General features: G+C 38.1%; 1 protein-coding gene across 3 annotated transcripts in view; it reads right to left on the reverse strand.

The window, feature by feature from the left end:
• Mctp1 (multiple C2 and transmembrane domain containing 1) overlaps positions 1-19,658 on the reverse strand; it is a 587,757-nt gene that overhangs the window by 203,756 nt on the left and 364,343 nt on the right. For 2 of the 3 annotated variants that reach the window (XM_051172527.1, XM_051172526.1), the window contains one exon: positions 1,404-1,574. In XM_051172527.1, coding sequence (XP_051028484.1) covers positions 1,404-1,574 — 171 coding nt within the window. Of the gene's footprint in view, positions 1-1,403; positions 1,575-12,938; positions 12,999-19,658 lie in introns of all 3 variants that reach the window. The other variant, XM_051172525.1, reaches the window with a different exon arrangement.

The raw sequence follows: 19,658 nt of genomic DNA on the forward strand, positions 1-19,658 counted from the left end.
CGTTTTTTTTTAATTTGGTCATAAACAGATTAACTTTTCAGTGTTTGATATTAGGATTGTCTTTCCCATATAGCTTTCTCAACTAAAAGTTAGGTCTGAATATTCCATGTGGACCTCTATAAGACTACCAAACAGCCTGGTAGCAATACCCACTGCCTGTTAATGAATCCGTTTGTTATATTTTGAATTACCTTAAGTACTGATGAGGACTTTCTATGCTAGAAGGGAACTCAACAGGGTGTTGACCCAGAATCCAGGAAAATTGCATACAAAAATAGGCAAGCAATTTTTACAAAAATGGAATGTGATCTTTCTGTAATTCAAGATGGATGGGGGCACTCGTCTCAAGCTGTCGATGAATGCTAGCTTTAAAAACTAAAAGCTGCTGTAATTGGACATAATATGACTTACCTATGGAGAGTATGTCTTTGACATTATCATTGGTTTTATAAATAATACCCTACTACTATTACTTAATATATTTCTACTAAGAATAAAATTGTTACTCTATTAGTATTACTACGGTCACTAATCTTCTTCCGTCTGCTTTTAGCATTTATGAGATACTGAGGATCACAGCAGTATCCTAAGCCCCTTTTAAGTCTACTGTATATTCACTGAATCTCTTTCTTCAATGACATGGGCATTATTTTTACTTCTATTTCTGCAGTAGGGAGATTGATGCAGAGAGAGTCTAAGTCACTTTTGCTACTGTGCATGGCTCATGGCAATTGCAGGGTGTTGACCCTTTGTCTCCTAAATATAGTTTAAAAGTTCTGGATATGACATGACATTGCAGTCATGAACACATGGTGGGAGAAAGTCAGTTTAGGAAGGACAAAATAGTTGGTCGACATGGGAGGAGAGAAAAAGCGAATGGTAATTATATTTTATACAAGTATGATACAAAAATTAAAAGTTATTATTTGATTAAATAAAATGCAAAGCAAATTTGAAAAATTTTCCTTTTGGTCTCTATTAGTCAAAGTCAGATTGTACAAAACGACTCAGAGTAATTTGACTGATTTTCACTGCATGCAAAATAACGCACATATCAGTGCTGGCAGCAGCACTGGCACGAGTCAATGCCCTCAGCACTTCCTACGCAGGGGTATACTATGTTCTTTCTGGGGTGTTGCTTTTTTTTTTTTTTTTCTTTTTCATCTTAAATCTCACAACTGTTCTGAGAGCTGGCTCCTGTGTCATGGATGGAGACACTGAGGCAGAACAGCAGAGTGGATCACTCAAGTCCACCTGGTACACAGACTGCCAGCTTTGCTTTCCGACACACTATTCCAAAGTTCTCACCTCAAAAGGCATCCAACGTTCACGTCTCGCAAAGCCAGCTACTAAGCGCTCAGAACCTTCCCCACAGAGCCGAGCACAGATGGCTGGAGCCCTACCTTGCTCTTGTATTTCTGATGCCCGAGCCGAAACTTCACATAGGGGTCACTCAACCCATTGGAATCCATTGCTTTGAGGTCTCGGCCCTCAATCAAGGTGATGCTGACGATTCCTCTCCACAGATGTGACTTCCTGTGCTGCTCTGACAGGCGTAAACTTTGGGTCTGAAACTTCGGTAAAGAAGAAGTAAGTTAGCTTATCGTATCTTAAACTGTAACCTCTCACTTGGCCTTGCTCTTTTTACCTGGTATAATTTTTTTAAAGAATAGAAGTTAGCCAACTATTGTTGTTAAAAGAAAAATAGTTTATGGAGTTTCATGTATCAATTATAAAATGATTACCAGATTATAAAATTATCATCTCATGATATATTTATGTTAGGAAAGTGCTTAAGCACACAACAAAGACACAACAAAATGTGTCTAAAAAAAATGAAACCATAGCTATGCTGTTCTGTTTAATTTTTAATGTTTTAACTTTTAGGAGTTATTTTTCTATGTTAAAAATGGATTTTGCAGATGACTTTTAGCTGGAAGATTAATTACAAGTTGGACTTAGAAAAATTTTAAACTGTCTTATTATCTTAGGGGATAAATTACTTTTTGGGGAACTATTTAAGGGATCACAGAACACAAAAATAAGCACTATGCTCACTGAAACTTTGCTTTTGTATTAAACTTGCATCATAAATATTTATAATTATTTTTAAGTAAAAATGTAATTTACCTTGGTATGCATCTTATTTTTTTCCTCATTCTGGTATATGAGCACTCATTTTAATAATTCTCAATGTGCTTAATTCTAAATCACAATACTCAGGCTAGCGAACAAATTCAAGTATTTTAAATTAGCCAATCTATTAAAATATTTACATAATTTTAAAAAACTGCATGACACTGAAAGCAATCCAGAGAAAAAGCAATGACAGTGAATGTTCTGTGGGATTCGGTGTCAAGAGGAACAAGAGAATTACTGTTTCTGCGGTTAAGTGTGTCTGCCGCGGGTATAGTTGTTTCAGGAAGAAATTCTGTTCTGCACGTGTACATTATAGTCTGGCGGTATCCGATACTGAATCTCCTGTACATCAACTTCATGGGCTTACGGCTTTGTCCACTTCTCTTCCCATTTTCAACCCCAGAGCTTTTCTACACCATAGTAATGCCATGGCCAATTTTATACATGATCAGCAAAAGTCAGGTACTCCAAGGTGCTTTCATCAGGAAAATAAAAACGTAAGTTCATCAAACTACGGCAGTTCTAGTGTTGGCAGCACGCGTCAGTGGAAATCGTCGTAAACAACACTGCATACTTGTTCAACCACGGATTTTGGGCACTGATGCTGTCTCTGTCCTATCAACATCAACACACACCTCACCTGGGAGCCTCAAGATCAGTGTTCAAATGAGTTTGAAGGGCAAGAAAAGTATTAGAAAGTGTGTGCAGGTTCCACGGCACTCTGCCTACGCTGCAAGGATCTTCACCTCCATCTGTTCCACACACTGGGTTTCTACACCAGACTTTGTTTGAACAAAGCATTTCTCAAAAATAATTGTGTAGAATCTTTTTGCACCAAACAATGACTAAGGGCTTTTGTTCATTTGTTTTAAGGTTATATTGTCATGCCAATTGATTCTTTTTGGTAATGTTAAGGTTTGAATCTGGGACCTCTTGTATGTAAGCCAGCACTCTCCCACTGAACTACCTTGCTGCTAGATTTTAATTGATTGAACAGCTGATGTTGAGATTGCCCCTAAGAGAAACACCTAGAGAGAATTCTCAACTTTTGTCTATAAAAGCTTTGTTGAGTGTTTGATTGGCAAAGAAAGGAAAGCAGATGCTGCAGCAAGCAAGTAAGCAATTTTGTTAGTATAGGACATGAGTTAAAGTTGCCAGTTCATAGAAAGTGTCAAAATTTAAAAGTGTGCATATACACACTGCGTTTGTCTTCAGGTAAAACTCCCTGTAGAAAAGCAAGGCCTCGATTCCTTTTTACTGATGTGTAATTGAGGCACACAGTGCTGGGATACCAAATGGTCAATGTGGGACTAGAACCCTGCATTTCTGGGTTTTAATCTTGATGTTTTCCCCAAACAGATGTTCAGGATAGCCACTGTCTTACATGGTTAAGGATAATTATGACTTAACATAAGCACACACACACACACACACACACACACACACACACACACACACAAAGGGCACTCTTCAGTGAAGGAGATTGTTACTATGGAGTTAATTTCCAGGAGAGGGTCTCCTACACGGTAAGTTCAGGAAATCAGATCATGTACCTTATCAAACAAGTGTATGCATATCCATGACAGACGTCACACTGAGGAACACTTTCCACATACTCTCCACAAGCAGGGAAAGTCACACTCAGAGCCATTGATACGGAGCACAATCCTGGCTGCACTTGTCAGTGAACAATGCTGAGATGGTTTCTTCCACAGTAGGACACCCAAAACCTACACCTGTTATTCTCCTTCCTGTTTCCTTTTCCTTTTTCCACTTGAGAACATAAATAAATGAGAAAAGTATGGTGTCCATGGAGGGCCTGCCAAATGCCATCAATAGGAAGAAATGCCTACTTAGAACCCACGAGGCTCTTTCCTAAGCAACAGAGGAAAGAGAGCAGGAGTAGGAAACACTTAAAAAAAAAAAAAAAACAGCTAATAACTGTTGGAATTAAGGTGACCTCTGTAATGGGCTAAAAGAGTAAACGTTCTGAACAGAAACTGGTCAGAGATTTTAAGGGCTTTCCATGTTCAATAACTTGTTCACAATGGCCCATTTCATACAGGAGACTCTATAACTCCTCTGAGATTCAATGGGGTTAATATCTTAATTTGAGAAAGCAGCATAGTCATTAAACAGATACAGAGCTAACTTTGCCTGTGGAGGACAGAATGTTAGTCACAGTACAAAGCAAAGGAGAGCAGTCAGCAGTGTAAGGTTAGACAGTCAACACTAGCCAGAGAGCGGCACAGGGCAGTTGGTCCTTCATAGCCACGGGGTTTCCTTCCATCCATGTAACTACTGAGTGACTGAAAATATTCGAAAAACACTTTGGTGTTGAACACATACAGAACTTTTTTTGCCATTTCTCTCTAAATAATGCAGGATGCCAGCTACCTACAGAGCACGTCTGTTGTGCTAGTTATTATAAACAATCTAGGAAGACTTAAAGTGTGGACAGGCATGGCTTTATTCTAAATATAACACCAGTTTGATTTCTGGGCATGATTCATATTCACAGGGAGCAGTTGAAATGGTTTCCTCATCCATCCGCCAGACACTATAATCACGTCTTTCTAGAAATTTCTGTGTGATGTCGGCATGTTGGCCCCTTTCTTGAATTTACTTTCCTTGCATTTGGTTTCAAGACAGTTATCTCTGGTGCTTTGTAGATAAAGGACACCCATCAGTGTGCAAGCAGGAGGAACATGTACAAAACCGTGTCCCGTAAGCCACAACAGCTTCTCTTTCCTGGAATAGTTAATCACTCCCACCTGCTTTTAAAAATCCAAGGTTTTGGGGGGAGGTCATTAAAGGGCGGTGATTAGCAGAATTACACAGCTAAAAGCATCCTGAAACTTTATATTAACATCAATGTCACGTGGTACCTTAGGTTACTCGCTCTCTACTACTATCTAACTCCGATGTCCTGTGCTACTTGGGTCACCTGCTCTGCTTCATTTGTGGCCTCTATGTGTGGTCCACAGAGCAGGAGCTTCAGTGCTCCCTGGAACTTAGTAGAAATTGAAGGTCCTTTCATAGGGAAGTGATGTCAGACACTCAGCGTTGTGCTCAATAGTAGGGGATTCCGATATCCCCTCCAATATGAGAGACCCTATTTAACCATTACATCACTCATGGAACCCACTGGATCTCATGTGTGTTCTCACACCTACTATTTGTATAATCATAAATATTACCTGCTCTCTGGCATGGATATTACTTATATTTTAAGGTCTTTTGTGGTACTTTTAAACATATTGCTCAAAAAAACCAGCTTATTCTAATATTCGAACAATTTAAGGAGAAGTAGGTACCTACTGAATAATTATTTGTTACCTCCTTTTGTTAATATTTTTCTCACAGAATATGTCGACACAACATTTATTGAAGTGCTAATAATCATTCAACCAAACCTACTTACTGAGCAACTAATGGGAAGGAGTAATGAACAGATCTACGATTGCCCTCCGGAGGTTCCATTTAGCGGTAGGCTCTGTAAAGTGTTGTTCTCAGATTAGCACTGGTTGAGTCAGGATTATCTTTGGCAGAGAAAGAACGGGGGGGGGGGGAGCGTAAACAAGAAGATGATCTAACCCAGCCTGAAAGCCAACATCATGACAACTGATGAGGGAAGTCACTAGACCTTAAATTTTAGCAGTAAAATTATTTAAGCTCATGTGTCTGACCCTATCTGGATATGATTCAGTTTAGGGGGAGGTAGAAGAACTGGGTACTTATCATATGTACTGTGTGTGATTTTTCCTATCAGTATTTGAGGACCACTCTTATCAGAAACATTCATCCAACTGTAGAACTAATATAGACCGTCAACATGTCAGAAAACACTGAATTTCAAAGTCCGAAGCAAATAATCAATAATATGTGGCTTTTGGAAGAATTTAAGGCTAATTACTTGGCTCTTTAAAGATAATGCTAGTTTACTTTTATTATTAAAAAAAAAAAACAAGATTATGACTCCCTTTCATGTGTCTAAAATGTTCAGACAGGAAGTGGTTTCCAGTACAGGGTCTCACCCTCAGAATATACATGTCATGTTAGACCAGAGCAAGCCAGTGAAATGATTTGTGGGACTTACTTGTGCTTTTTGACAATAAGGAGAGGAGAGCACAGGCCTTATTCACTTCACCACAAGGGAGAACTGAATCAACAGTCTGAAACTGGAGTGAGATCACATCTAAAAGCAAGCTTAGCAAACATCTCCAGACACTGGACTCTCAAGTCCTTTTTTTCATGACAAACATCTCTTTGAAGGTAAAAATAACAGAGGCACAAAGAGGCCACAACACCAAATACGCAGAGGTTGCCAAGACTGAGATTTTAATTTGAAATTGCTTATCTGTTATCCACTCTGCTCTCCCCCTACCCCCTCGCCCCTTTAAACAGGAAGCCTACAAAAAGATTTATTGTTACAGGTTTTCAAATCGATTTGGCTTTCATGTAGATGGATATAAGCTGGTTATTAAGAAAGGCTAACTAGAGGCTTAAAGAAAATAAGTCAGCTGCCACATCCTCAAGAACATGCCACTCAGTAAGGCCGATAAAAGCTGTTCGTATGCCGTGCTCTAAAGCCTGCTAGTAAGGTGCACTCCACCACACAGATTGCAGGCACACCCACATTTTCATTCTGCTTATGAAAAGTTACTAATTGCCCCCTTAGTGTATATCCAGAGTTAAATAATAAAAGCAAAGCCAATCTGTGTAGCCATAGCATACGACTGAGGAAACCGTCCAATCTGTTCTCTGATGTGTACCAATGGCCCTTGGCTTTTGCCACCCTGATTGTGTTACCTGTGTAAATCCGAATCCTTCCAAATGAGACCCAGACCCCACAAGACTGGAGAGAAAGGCCTGTCTCACATGCTTAAAGTGAGCTTTGTGCAGAGTCAGCTCTTTCTGCATTTTCAGCACAGAGGCAACACATGCTTTTATTTAATCAATCAAATGGTCCACAGGCCACGACAAAGAGAAGATAATGCCAGATCAGGATGACTGTTTTGTACTGCAAAAACTAGGCAGTGGAGCAATTATTAACTCAATCCCAGACACAGGGACATGTACTATCCTTAACTTTTCCTACAGAGTTTGTTCCAGTGACTTGCAGCTGGATGATTAGGTCCAACAAGCAGATTTGTTCTGCAGTCATCCTCCCCCTCAAAGCGTGATTGCTTGCAGAAAGCCTCCAGTGTTTTGTGCAGCCTGGTGCAAAGTATATTTCTGGCAATAAAGCTCCAAACCCTTTGTCTGAAGATGATTCACAGCCACTGTAGCCTCAGAGAAATTCCCGCATTTCATCCTTAAACTTTCTCTCATTGATTCTTGATATAATATATCATACCAGGAACTTAATTATGTTTAAAGGGTCTTAATTACCTACATCTGTGACCAAATAGATCTCAAACCTTTATTGTGATCAGCGTACATCCCAACAGAAAATGGCTATATATTTTAACCATATTTCATTTTCAAAATATTTATTAATATTTACCAATGAAAACCAATAGCCCTTGATTTGACTAACAATATTTTTCTTTAAAAACTTCAAATTAAAAGAATAAATATTTCAGCTGACTGTGGTGGCACATGCCTATAGGCATGAGGTTATTGTGTCATTCAAATTTCTGTATCTCTCATATCTGATTGCAAGCCTTGTTATGAGCATCTCCTGTTTTAATGTTGTATAAACGCTGTTCCCCGATTGTCCCCTCATATGCCAACAAAAGAGCTTACAGCCAATTGCTGAGCAGGGGAGAGAACAGGTATGGACTTCCTCACAGCCAGGAGAGGAGGAGTTAGAGGAGGAAGTAGGGCAATCGGCCGCAGGAGAGGCCTGGGAGATATCAGGAGAGAGGGCTGGAATAGGAATGACACAAAGTGCAAGTATCTCTGGGATGCATGCTGGGAGGAAGCCAAGTTAGCTTAGAGGGTTAAGAATAGATTAATGACTGCTCAGTTCTTGTGCTGTGAAATTTTTAAAAATAATATAATAGAGTCTTCAGTTATTTGTGTAATGGCCAAGTGAAGTGAGAAACTGAGAAACTAACACAGTTTTATAAAAAATAACTTTAACACACATCTGTAGTCCCAGCACTCTGGAAGGCAGAGGCAGGGGGATGTCTGTGAGTTCGACACCAGTCTGGTCTACAAAATGAGTCCAGAACAGCCAGTGCTACACAGAGAAACTTTGTCTTGAAGAACAACAACAAAACAACCCCCCCCAAAAAAACCAACAACAAAAGAAAATATATAAACATTTCAATTGCCTATTTTCTTTTTTCTTTTCTTTTTTTTTTTTCCATTTCTTACATGCTTTTATTCTTGGAAGAGGAATTACGACTTTTTTTTTCTTTTCTTCTTTTTTTTCCTATCCAAAGAATATGGCGATTCATTATTAATTTATTCTTGTTACATCTCAATGGTTATCCCATCCCTTGTGTCCTCCCATTCTTCCCTCCCTCCCCTTTTCCCCTTAATGTAGAAGAGAGCTATCTGTGACCTTTTCTGGAGATACATATACTTTATACTTGAGTTGTCCACGATGTAAGTGCTGGAGTACATGGCCACACTCTTCTCTTCCACAGTTACTTCCTCTTCCCTTTGCTGCAGTCTTTCATCTGACACACTGTTGCTTGACCTGACCCTCTGATCCTGAAGATGTTACTCGCCCTAACCATAAGACACGCCCTGATGTTGTCACTGTGTCCCTACTAAAAGGCATGCCCTGATGTCACTGTGACCTGTTCTGCTTTTTGTACATGCTCTTCTTTGACTGTTATAAACGTGTCTTCCATTTTGTGTTTGTCTTGGCATATTTCTGTTTTTTCCCATTAAAAATATTTGATCCTTAATCCACTACAGTAAGATATAAGTAGGACTAATATATCATTCTCTCTCTAGAAATGATACATTTGTCACAGCCAGGAGAGGAGGAGTTAGAGGAGGAAGTAGGGCATTCAGCCACAGGAGAATGCTCTCACTAGGTTTTAGATTGATGCAATATAAATAACTTGTCACCTCTGGAATGCATGTATCAGTCTTTATAACACAAATGATTTTTTTTTTTGGTTGATAAAAGTTTTTCTCACAAAACGTAAGTACATGCTTTCATCTTCTTTTTACTAATCTCTTTTGAAAGTTATCTTAAGTGTGTGTGAGTGTGTGTGTGTATACATGTGTGCATGTGCTTGTGTATGTGTGTGCATATGAGCATGTGCATGTGTGTGCTTGTATGTGTGCATGTGTGTGCTCGTGTGTGTGTGTGTGTGTGTGCATGCACGTGCGTGTATGGAGGCATGTGCATGGGAGTACAGTTTCTATGAAAGAGAGAAGCGGAGCTGGTTCTTCTAGAGCTGTTGTTAGTAGTTGTTGTAAGCTGTGGGATTTGGGTGCGGGGAAGCAAACACAGATTCTCTGCAAAGGGAGTACATGCTCTTAATTTCTGAACATCCTCTATTTTATCAATTTTTAAAACTTAATTATTTTGAGACTATAACTAGACCACTTCTTCCTTTCCTTCCCTCCCTCCACACTCTCATGCTCTCTCAAGTACGTGACTTCTTTTTCTTTAATTGTTGTTGTTATTGGCATGTGTGTGTGTGTAAATATTCCTAAATACATAAATATATAAATACTTTCTCAGTCTGTATAATGTTACTTGTATGCATGTTTTCAAGCCTGGCCATTTGGTATTAGATGACCATAGAGGGCTCTTCCTTGGGAAGACTATGTCTCCACCTCTTAAGCATTTCACAGTTGTCTGTAGTTCTTTGTCTAGAGTTGAAGTTTCAGGAGCCTCCCCTGTCCACATTAGGTTGTTGTTCCATCCTGGTTCAGCTCCTACTTAGGTAGCCACATTAAGGAGATGTCAAGGGCACAGATTTTGACATTTCTAGGAGATACAATCTCACAGAAAACTCTCCATCTTCTGATTCTTGTAATCTTTCTGCCCCTCTTCTGCAGAGATCCCTATTGAATTTGTGTTGGATAGATATCACTTTGGACAGGATTCCATAACTCTACATTTTAATTGGTTGTGGTTTTCTGTAATGGTCTTCATCTGTTTCAAAGAAAAGGTTTTGTTGTTTGTTTGGTTGGTTGGTTGTTGGTTTGTTAAGGGATGACGATACCTATCTGGCTAGACCCTGAAGGACAAGTTTTGTTAACTCTGAAGTTACCTTACAAGTGAATGAGTTTTGCAATAGCATTTTCATACTTCACACTCAATGTTAAGGTTTTATATGAGCTATTTAGATTTTTTGCATATGTAAACATGTACAAAGAAAAAAATTCTTTCATATGTATGTCTAAAATGTTCATGAAAATACCCATACTTCATGGTCAAGGACCTATGGGACCAGTTATCAGAGCGATTTTTGATGTGAACATGTGAGATATTCCTTATTCTAACTAGACGTGATTATTGATTATCAGGTTTTGTAAGCAGGATAACCAAAAAAAAAAAAAACCCAAAAAAACAAAAACAAACAAACAAACAAACAAAAAAGCAAGTAAATGAGAGAGTGTTTCTGCAAGGCATTTCCTTAGTTAGCAACTCAAATGCAAGCCTTGCTGCTACTTGTTCTTCCAAAGGCCTATTTCTATACATTCAGAAAAAGAGAAATAGGTCCTGGTCACATCTCCTGGGTTCTTAAGTGAGATGACATCACTGCCCTGGGCCTTCCTTTCCTCCTTGGTGGAATAAATATCCCTCAAAGAGTTTGCCTTTTGTTCAATTCATCTGTCACCTGTTCACTGTTTTGTGCCCAGAAGAGATATAACCACTGTATCCTGGGTGCCAAAAAGGTATAATTTAAACATACGAATTGGTTGTTCTCAAATTAGATACTTCAAGAAATAGAGAAAGGTCATTGAGGAATATTAAGAGAAGAAAGAATAGAACCAAATAGAAGGCACTGGTAAGTGGAAAACTAACGTGGGAGCAACAAAGCAGGAGGATGTTGAAAAGCTCCTTAGAAAGGAACATGGAAAAGGCAGCAATTACAGACTTTTTTCTAGGTGTAACTCTTGACTTTAAATTACTTGTCTGAATAGCTGCAGCACAGAGAACAAACTCAACAGAGAGTGAGGGTCCCAAATTCCGACTGCAAATAAGCAAAGTGTCCTCTTCCATTTAAGGATTCAAAAGAGGTCAGCCTCTATATCCGAGGACTGTACATAAACACACGAGGAACAATGATTATGTTGGCAAATGTACAGAGTAACTTTAGTCAAGGCAGCTTCTATTAAGGCAGTCGAAGGGAAACAGCATACTGTAGTCATTCAAAGTGGCTTACAACAACAAAAGTCTTCCAAAAAGATGTGGGTACTGGAGTAGGCACGGATAAATAGATGTGGCTCACTGGTCAGTGGCTGACTTAATGTGGAACTCAACATCTGTTGAAAAGACATCACCACAAATCTCAAAATTCTAAAGGGGAAAATGTACTCTTTGGATACAAGTGGTTTGAAAGCAAGAAAGGAAAATAGCAAAGACTTAAGAATGTAACAATATCACTGCAATTTCCACTGCTACAAAATCATGGGTTAAGTGATTATTTTCTTTCTCTTTTTCTTTTTCTTTTTTCTTTTGATGAAAGAAAATTTAGACACAGAGATATACTCACAGGCAGAATATTATGTGAAACCTGGAATAATGATACCACAGTAAAACAAAAACAAAACAACAAAAACTACAGAGAGCTAGGGAGAAATCAGTCCCCAAAGAAGTATGGCCCTACTCACACACCTTTTTGGAACTTTGCCTCCAGACTAGCAAGATTTTTCCATGTAAGCTAAACATGTATAAACTAACCTTGGAGTTCTAAGAGTCTTGGAAAGTTATTATAAAGAGTGAGAATGGAATTTTGTTTTGTGATTTTTTAAATGACCCACTTAAATGGCAGCCAAAAAAGGAATAACTAATAAATACAGAATTGAAGGTGAGGGACAGAAGAGACAAAATGAATGCCAGTTGTTTTAGAAGAAGGAGAAAATGAAACCCAGAGGTTTGGGCAAAGACAGTATAAGGAGATGATAAAATATTACTGAGGTAAGAAGAGACAGCCCTGGTCGGGTGACTCAAAGACACTTTTAGGCAAGGGAGACGATCTTCTGGAGGTTTCATGTTGGTGCTTCAGGGACAGTATTAAAGCACAGAATTAGAGGGTAGTAGGAATAAATTAACGAATAAATGCGGAGCTTAATGCACAGTTTCATAAAAGATACATGAGGATGACAGTGTTCTTGGTGAAGCCACCTAAGATTAAATTAAATTCTAATGATATTTAAAGCAAATCCCAGGTACATTTTATATTACTTTCATTTAATTCAAAAGCAGAGGTAATGTTAACTAACCCACAATATATCTCCTAGCTATGTTGCTTACTGTTACTTTAATAAGAGTAAACTTTTAAAGAACAGAAATGGAGCAGAAAGGAAGCCGATCTTCCAGAGAGGGACAAAGAGCCTCTTTGCACTTCCTATAGAGAATTATCCATTCCTGGAAGGTTTCTGTAATGGTACTGCTTAAAAACTGAATAAACTTGCTCCTGCAAAGAACAGCTTCAAAGACATGTTTTCCAAACTATAAAATTCTTATTATTTTTAAAGTGAAGACACAAAGGATTTGTTGGTCGCTTAGAATTAAGTCGATAAAGAAGGAAAATGAACATATCTGTGAACCAATGTTCTTAATTGATATTCAATTATTCAAATATTTCAAAAATAACCATTCAGAACAAAAACTCACAAATATTAATATTAAAGTATTCCAACATTACCCTCCAAAAGAAAGACTGCACAGAGAAGTGAGATCCAAACACCTCATTTTCTGAGAGTTCCTAAAAACAAACAAAGATTTAGCTAAATTTTAAAAGCTGTTTTGAGAGTACTTAATTACTATCAAAATTAAAGCAAAAGAAAACCAATGCAAACTGAAAGGCAGAAGTCATAATCCAGAGAGTTTAGATACTTGGAGACTATCGTTTCTTCTCTTGAACTGATGGCTCTCTTTGTCATTTTCACTCCCTGCTTCAGGGTGAATATAGTGGGAGAAAGTTTAGTTTTTAGAGCCCACTCACCTCTTTGTTTGAGACTGCTCGTTAATGTCTGAGGCTGATATTTCATGACAGAAAATATAAGGAATTTACCACATTCCAATTTTTAAAGTGAAGTAGACAACATTTTTTAGTAAAACATGCTAATCATAGATTATGAGATTGTTTTAAAATACAGAAGCAGAACCCTTACTGATAAAACATGTACCTGGTTAAATTCTGTACAAAATTTCTCCAGTTTCTTAGGATGATACAGTGTATCAGTGCAAATGATTATATGAACTAGTGCTCTTAGCTACAGCCTCAGCCCTGATACTTTTTAAAGAGGTTTAACTTACTTTTCCTTTGGACTATATGTTTTTCTATTCTGTCCCCAAGTATCAGTTATAATAATAAAGTCATGAGGTTTTGGATAATTTTGAAGTATTTTGAAAGTATTTCATTACTATCAAAATTCAAACAAAACAAAAGCAAAGCAAATTTAAAGGTAAAACTCACATACCCAGACATTTTAGATAGTTGGAGACTATCGTTTCTTTTCATGAATAGATGACACTATGTCTTCTTCATTCCTTACACCAAAGGTATGCTTATAATAAAATCAGTGTGTGTATGTGTGTGTGCATGTGCATGTGTCTATGTGTGTATGTGTGTGTACACATGTATATGTATGCATGTGTTTATGTGTGCATGTGTATTTGTGCACATGCTCATGCACACATGTGTGTATGTGTGTGTCATGCATGTCAGGAGTCAGTATTTTCCTGTCACTTTGTGGGATCTGGGAAGGATCTCCTTTCCTAAGGCCCATGGGAAAGTGCCTTTGCCCATTGGCCTATCTCTGGCTCACCATCTTATTATTTAACTTAAAGAATCTTCTCTTTTTTAGAGAAGTTGCATGGTTTCTTTTTAATTGTTATTTCTCTTCACTTTGATTTAAAAATATTTAAGGAATTGATCAGCATGCCTAGTAGAAGGTGAGGCAAGTTTTAAATATCATATTATGTCTGTAAGCCTAATGGTATAAGTGGTTTCACACTGTGTAAGTTGAGGCAGTATCAAAAATTATGTGTTCAAGTAAGTTTCAATCTTAAGGCATCATGTGTTAAGTAAATAGGAAACATTTTACCTCTAAATCTAACAGAAAGCAAATATTTAAAAATAGTATTAACTCATTTAAAGTGGTATTGTGTGACTGGCATGAAGCTGTACTAATACCATAACTTTTAGTCGTCCCCAGCTAAAGTCAGAGGGTAGTTACCTAACTGTTGACTTAGTATACAAAGAAAAAAGCATTCATTAATTTGGTGGTTGGGGTTTTTTAATGCTAAGTTTTCGGCTTGAAAACAAAACTATTAGATATATTTAGATCCACCCTAGTCCCTAGGCTGTATTTTTTTATGCCATGTTTAATTATTTCTATCACTCATCAGCAACAATTTATAGTTCCTTTTACAACCGACATTCCTATGTAAATTTTGGTTTTTATTTCAAGTGAAACAGTTTAATTTCCATGTGGCTTCTAGAGCCATTTATTGCTCTGAAGTAATAAGAAATTTACAATAAACCAACGCAGGAGTAGTTATTATTGGTAACAACAATAACAACAAAAACAATAACAAAAGTAATAACAATAGAAACAACACTAATAGCAACAAAAATAATCATTAACACCAATAACAACAAGAATAAAGCAATAAAGGCAACAATAAACAATAACAACAGCATTAAGAATAATAACTACCACCACCACAATAACAACAGCAGTAAGAATAATAACTACCACCACTACAATAACAACAGCAGTAAGAATAATAACTACCACCACTACAATAACAACAGCAGTAAGAATAATGACTACCACCACCACAATAAAAACAGCAGTAAGAATAATGACCACCACCACCACAATACCAACAGCAGTAAGAATAATGACCACCACCCCCACAATAACAACAACAGTAAGAATAATGACCACCACCACGACAATAACAACAGCAGTAAGAATAATGACCACCACCACTACAATAACAACAGCAGTAAGAATAATGACCACCACCACCACAATAACAACAGCAGTAAGAATAATGACCACCACCACCACAATGACAACAGCAGTAAGAATAATGACCACCACCACCACAATAACAACAGCAGTAAGAATAATGACTACCACCACCACAATAACAACAACAGTAAGAATAATGACCACCACCACGACAATAACAACAACAGTAAGAATAATGACCACCACCACCACAATAACAACAGCAGTAAGAATAATGACCACCACCACCACAATAACAACAGCAGTAAGAATAATGACTACCACCACCACAATAACAACAGCAGTAAGAATAATGACTACCACCACCACAATAACAACAGCAGTAAGAATAATGACTACCACCACCACAATAACAACAGCAGTAAGAATAATGACTACCACCACCACAATAACAACAGCAGTAAGAATAATGACCACCACCACCACAATAACAACAGCAGTAAGAATAATGACCACCACCACCACAATAACAACAGCAGTAAGAATAATGACCACCACCACCACAATAACAACAGCAGTAAGAATAATAACTACCACCACTACAATAACAACAGCAGTAAGAATAATAACTACCACCACTACAATAACAACAGCAGTAAGAACAATGACCATCACCAGCACAATAACAACAGCAGTAAGAATAATGACCACCACCACTACAATAACAACAACAGTAAGAACAATGACCACCACCACCACAATAACAACAGCAGTAAGAACAATAACCACCACCACCACAATAACAACAGCAGTAAGAATAATGACCACCACCACCACAATAACAACAGCAGTAAGAATAATGACTACCACCACAATAACAACAGCAGTAAGAACAATGACCACCACCACCACAATAACAACAGCAGTAAGAATTATGACCACCACCACCACAATAACAACAGCAGTAAGAACAATAACCACCACCACCAAAATAACTACAGCAGTAAGAATAATAACTACCACCACCACAATAACGACAGCAGTAAGACTAATGACCACCACCACCACAATAACAACAACAGTAAGAATAATGACTACCACCACCACAATAACAACAGCAGTAAGTATAATGACTACCACCACCACAATAACAACAGCAGTAAGAATAATGACTACCACCACCACAATAACAACAGCAGTAAGAACAATGACTACCACCACCACAATAACAACAGCAGTAAGAACAATGACTACCACCACCACAATAACAACAGCAGTAAGAATAATAACTACCACCACCACAATAACAACAGCAGTAAGAATAATGACCACCACCACCACAATAAAAACAGCAGTAAGAATAATGACTACCACCACCACAATAACAACAGCAGTAAGAACAATGACTACCACCACCACAATAACAACAGCAGTAAGAATAATAACTACCACCACCACAATAACAACAGCAGTAAGAATAATGACCACCACCAGGACAATAACAACAACAGTAAGAATAATGACTACCTCCACCACAATAACAACAGCAGTAAGAATAATGACCACCACCACCACAATAAAAACAGCAGTAAGAATAATGACTACCACCACCACAATAACTACAGCAGTAAGATTAATAACTACCACCACCACAATAACAACAGCAGTAAGAATAATGACCACCACCACCACAATAACAACAGCAGTAAGAACAATGACTACCACCACACATACACAGCAGTAAGAACAATGACGACCACCACCACAATAACAACAGCAGTAAGAATAATAACTACCACCACCACAATAACAACAGCAGTAAGAATAATGACCACCACCAGGACAATAACAACAACAGTAAGAATAATGACTACCCTCCACCACAATAACAACAGCAGTAAGAATAATGACCACCACCACCACAATAAAAACAGCAGTAAGAATAATGACTACCACCACCACAATAACTACAGCAGTAAGATTAATAACTACCACCACCACAATAACAACAGCAGTAAGAATAATGACCACCACCACCATAATAACAACAGCAGTAAGAACAATGACTACCACCACCACAATAACAACAGCAGTAAGAACAATGACTACCACCACCACAATAACAACAGCAGTAAGAATAATAACTACCACCACCACAATAACAACAGCAGTAAGAATAATGACCACCACCAGGACAATAACAACAACAGTAAGAATAATGACTACCTCCACCACAATAACAACAGCAGTAAGAATAATAACTACCACCACCACAATAACAACAGCAGTAAGAATAATGACCACCACCACCACAATAACAACAGCAGTAAGAACAATGACTACCACCACCACAATAACAACAGCAGTAAGAATAATAACTACCACTACCACAATAACAACAGCAGTAAGAATAATAACTACCACCACTACAATAACAACAACAGTAAGAACAATGACCACCACCACCACAATAAAAACAGCAGTAAGAATAATGACTACCTCCACCACAATACCAACAGCAGTAAGAATAATGACCACCACCACCACAATAAAAACAACAGTAAGAATAATGACTACCACCACCACAATAACAACAGCAGTAAGAACAATGACTACCACCACCACAATAACAACAGCAGTAAGAACAATGACTACCACCACCACAATAACAACAGCAGTAAGAATAATAACTACCACCACCACAATAACAACAGCATAGAATGACCACCACCACCACAATAACACAGCAGTAAGAATAATGACCACCACCACCACAATAACAACAGCAGTAAGAATAATGACTACCACCACCACAATAACAACAACAGTAAGAATAATGACCACCACCACCACAATAACAACAGCAGTAAGAATAATGACCACCACCACCACAATAACAACAGCAGTAAGAATAATGACCACCACCACAACAACAACAGCAGTAAAAATAATGACTACCACCACCACAATAACAACAGCAGTAAGAATAATAACTACCACCACTACAATAACAACAGCAGTAAGAATAATGACTACCACCACCACAATAACAACAGCAGTAAGAATAATGACTACCACCACCACAATAACAACAGCAGTAAGAACAATGACTACCACCACCACAATAACAACAGCAGTAAGAACAATGACCACCACCACCACAATAACAACAGCAGTAAGAATAATAACTACCACCACCACAATAACAACAGCAGTAAGAATAATGGCCACCACCAGGACAATAACAACAACAGTAAGAATAATGACTACCTCCACCACAATAACAACAGCAGTAAGAATAATGACCACCACCACCACAATAAAAACAGCAGTAAGAATAATGACTACCACCACCACAATAACAACAGCAGTAAGAATAATAACTACCACCACTACAATAACAACAGCAGTAAGAACAATGACCATCACCAGCACAATAACAACAGCAGTAAGAATAATGACCACCACCACTACAATAACAACAACAGTAAGAACAATGACCACCACCACCACAATAACAACAGCAGTAAGAACAATAACCACCACCACCACAATAACAACAGCAGTAAGAATAATCACCACCACCACCACAATAACAACAGCAGTAAGAATAATGACTACCACCACAATAACAACAGCAGTAAGAATTTTGACCACCACCACGACAATAACAACAGCAGTAAGAACAATAACCACCACCACCAAAATAACTACAGCAGTAAGAATAATAACTACCACCACCACAATAACGACAGCAGTAAGACTAATGACCATCACCACCACAATAACAACAACAGTAAGAATAATGACTACCACCACCACAATAACAACAGCAGTAAGTATAATGACCACCACCACCACAATAACAACAACAGTAAGAATAATGACTACCACCACCACAATAACAACAGCAGTAAGAACAATGACTACCACCACCACAATAACAACAGCAGTAAGAACAATGACTACCACCACCACAATAACAACAGCAGTAAGAATAATGACCACCACCACCACAATAAAAACAGCAGTAAGAATAATGACCACCACCACCACAATAACAACAGCAGTAAGAATAATGACCACCACCACCACAATAACAACAGCAGTAAGAATAATGACTACCACCACCACAATAACAACAACAGTAAGAATAATGACCACCACCACGACAATAACAACAGCAGTAAGAATAATGACCACCACCACCACAATAACAACAGCAGTAAGAATAATGACCACCACCACAACAACAACAGCAGTAAAAATAATGACTACCACCACCACAATAACAACAGCAGTAAGAACAATGACCACCACCACCAAATAAAAACAGCAGTAAGAATAATGACTACCTCCACCACAATACCAACAGCAGTAAGAATAATGACCACCACCACCACAATAAAAACAGCAGTAAGAATAATGACTACCAC

Source organism: Acomys russatus, chromosome 30 (genome assembly GCF_903995435.1).
Source record: "Acomys russatus chromosome 30, mAcoRus1.1, whole genome shotgun sequence".
NCBI classification, from domain to species: domain Eukaryota; kingdom Metazoa; phylum Chordata; class Mammalia; order Rodentia; family Muridae; genus Acomys; species Acomys russatus.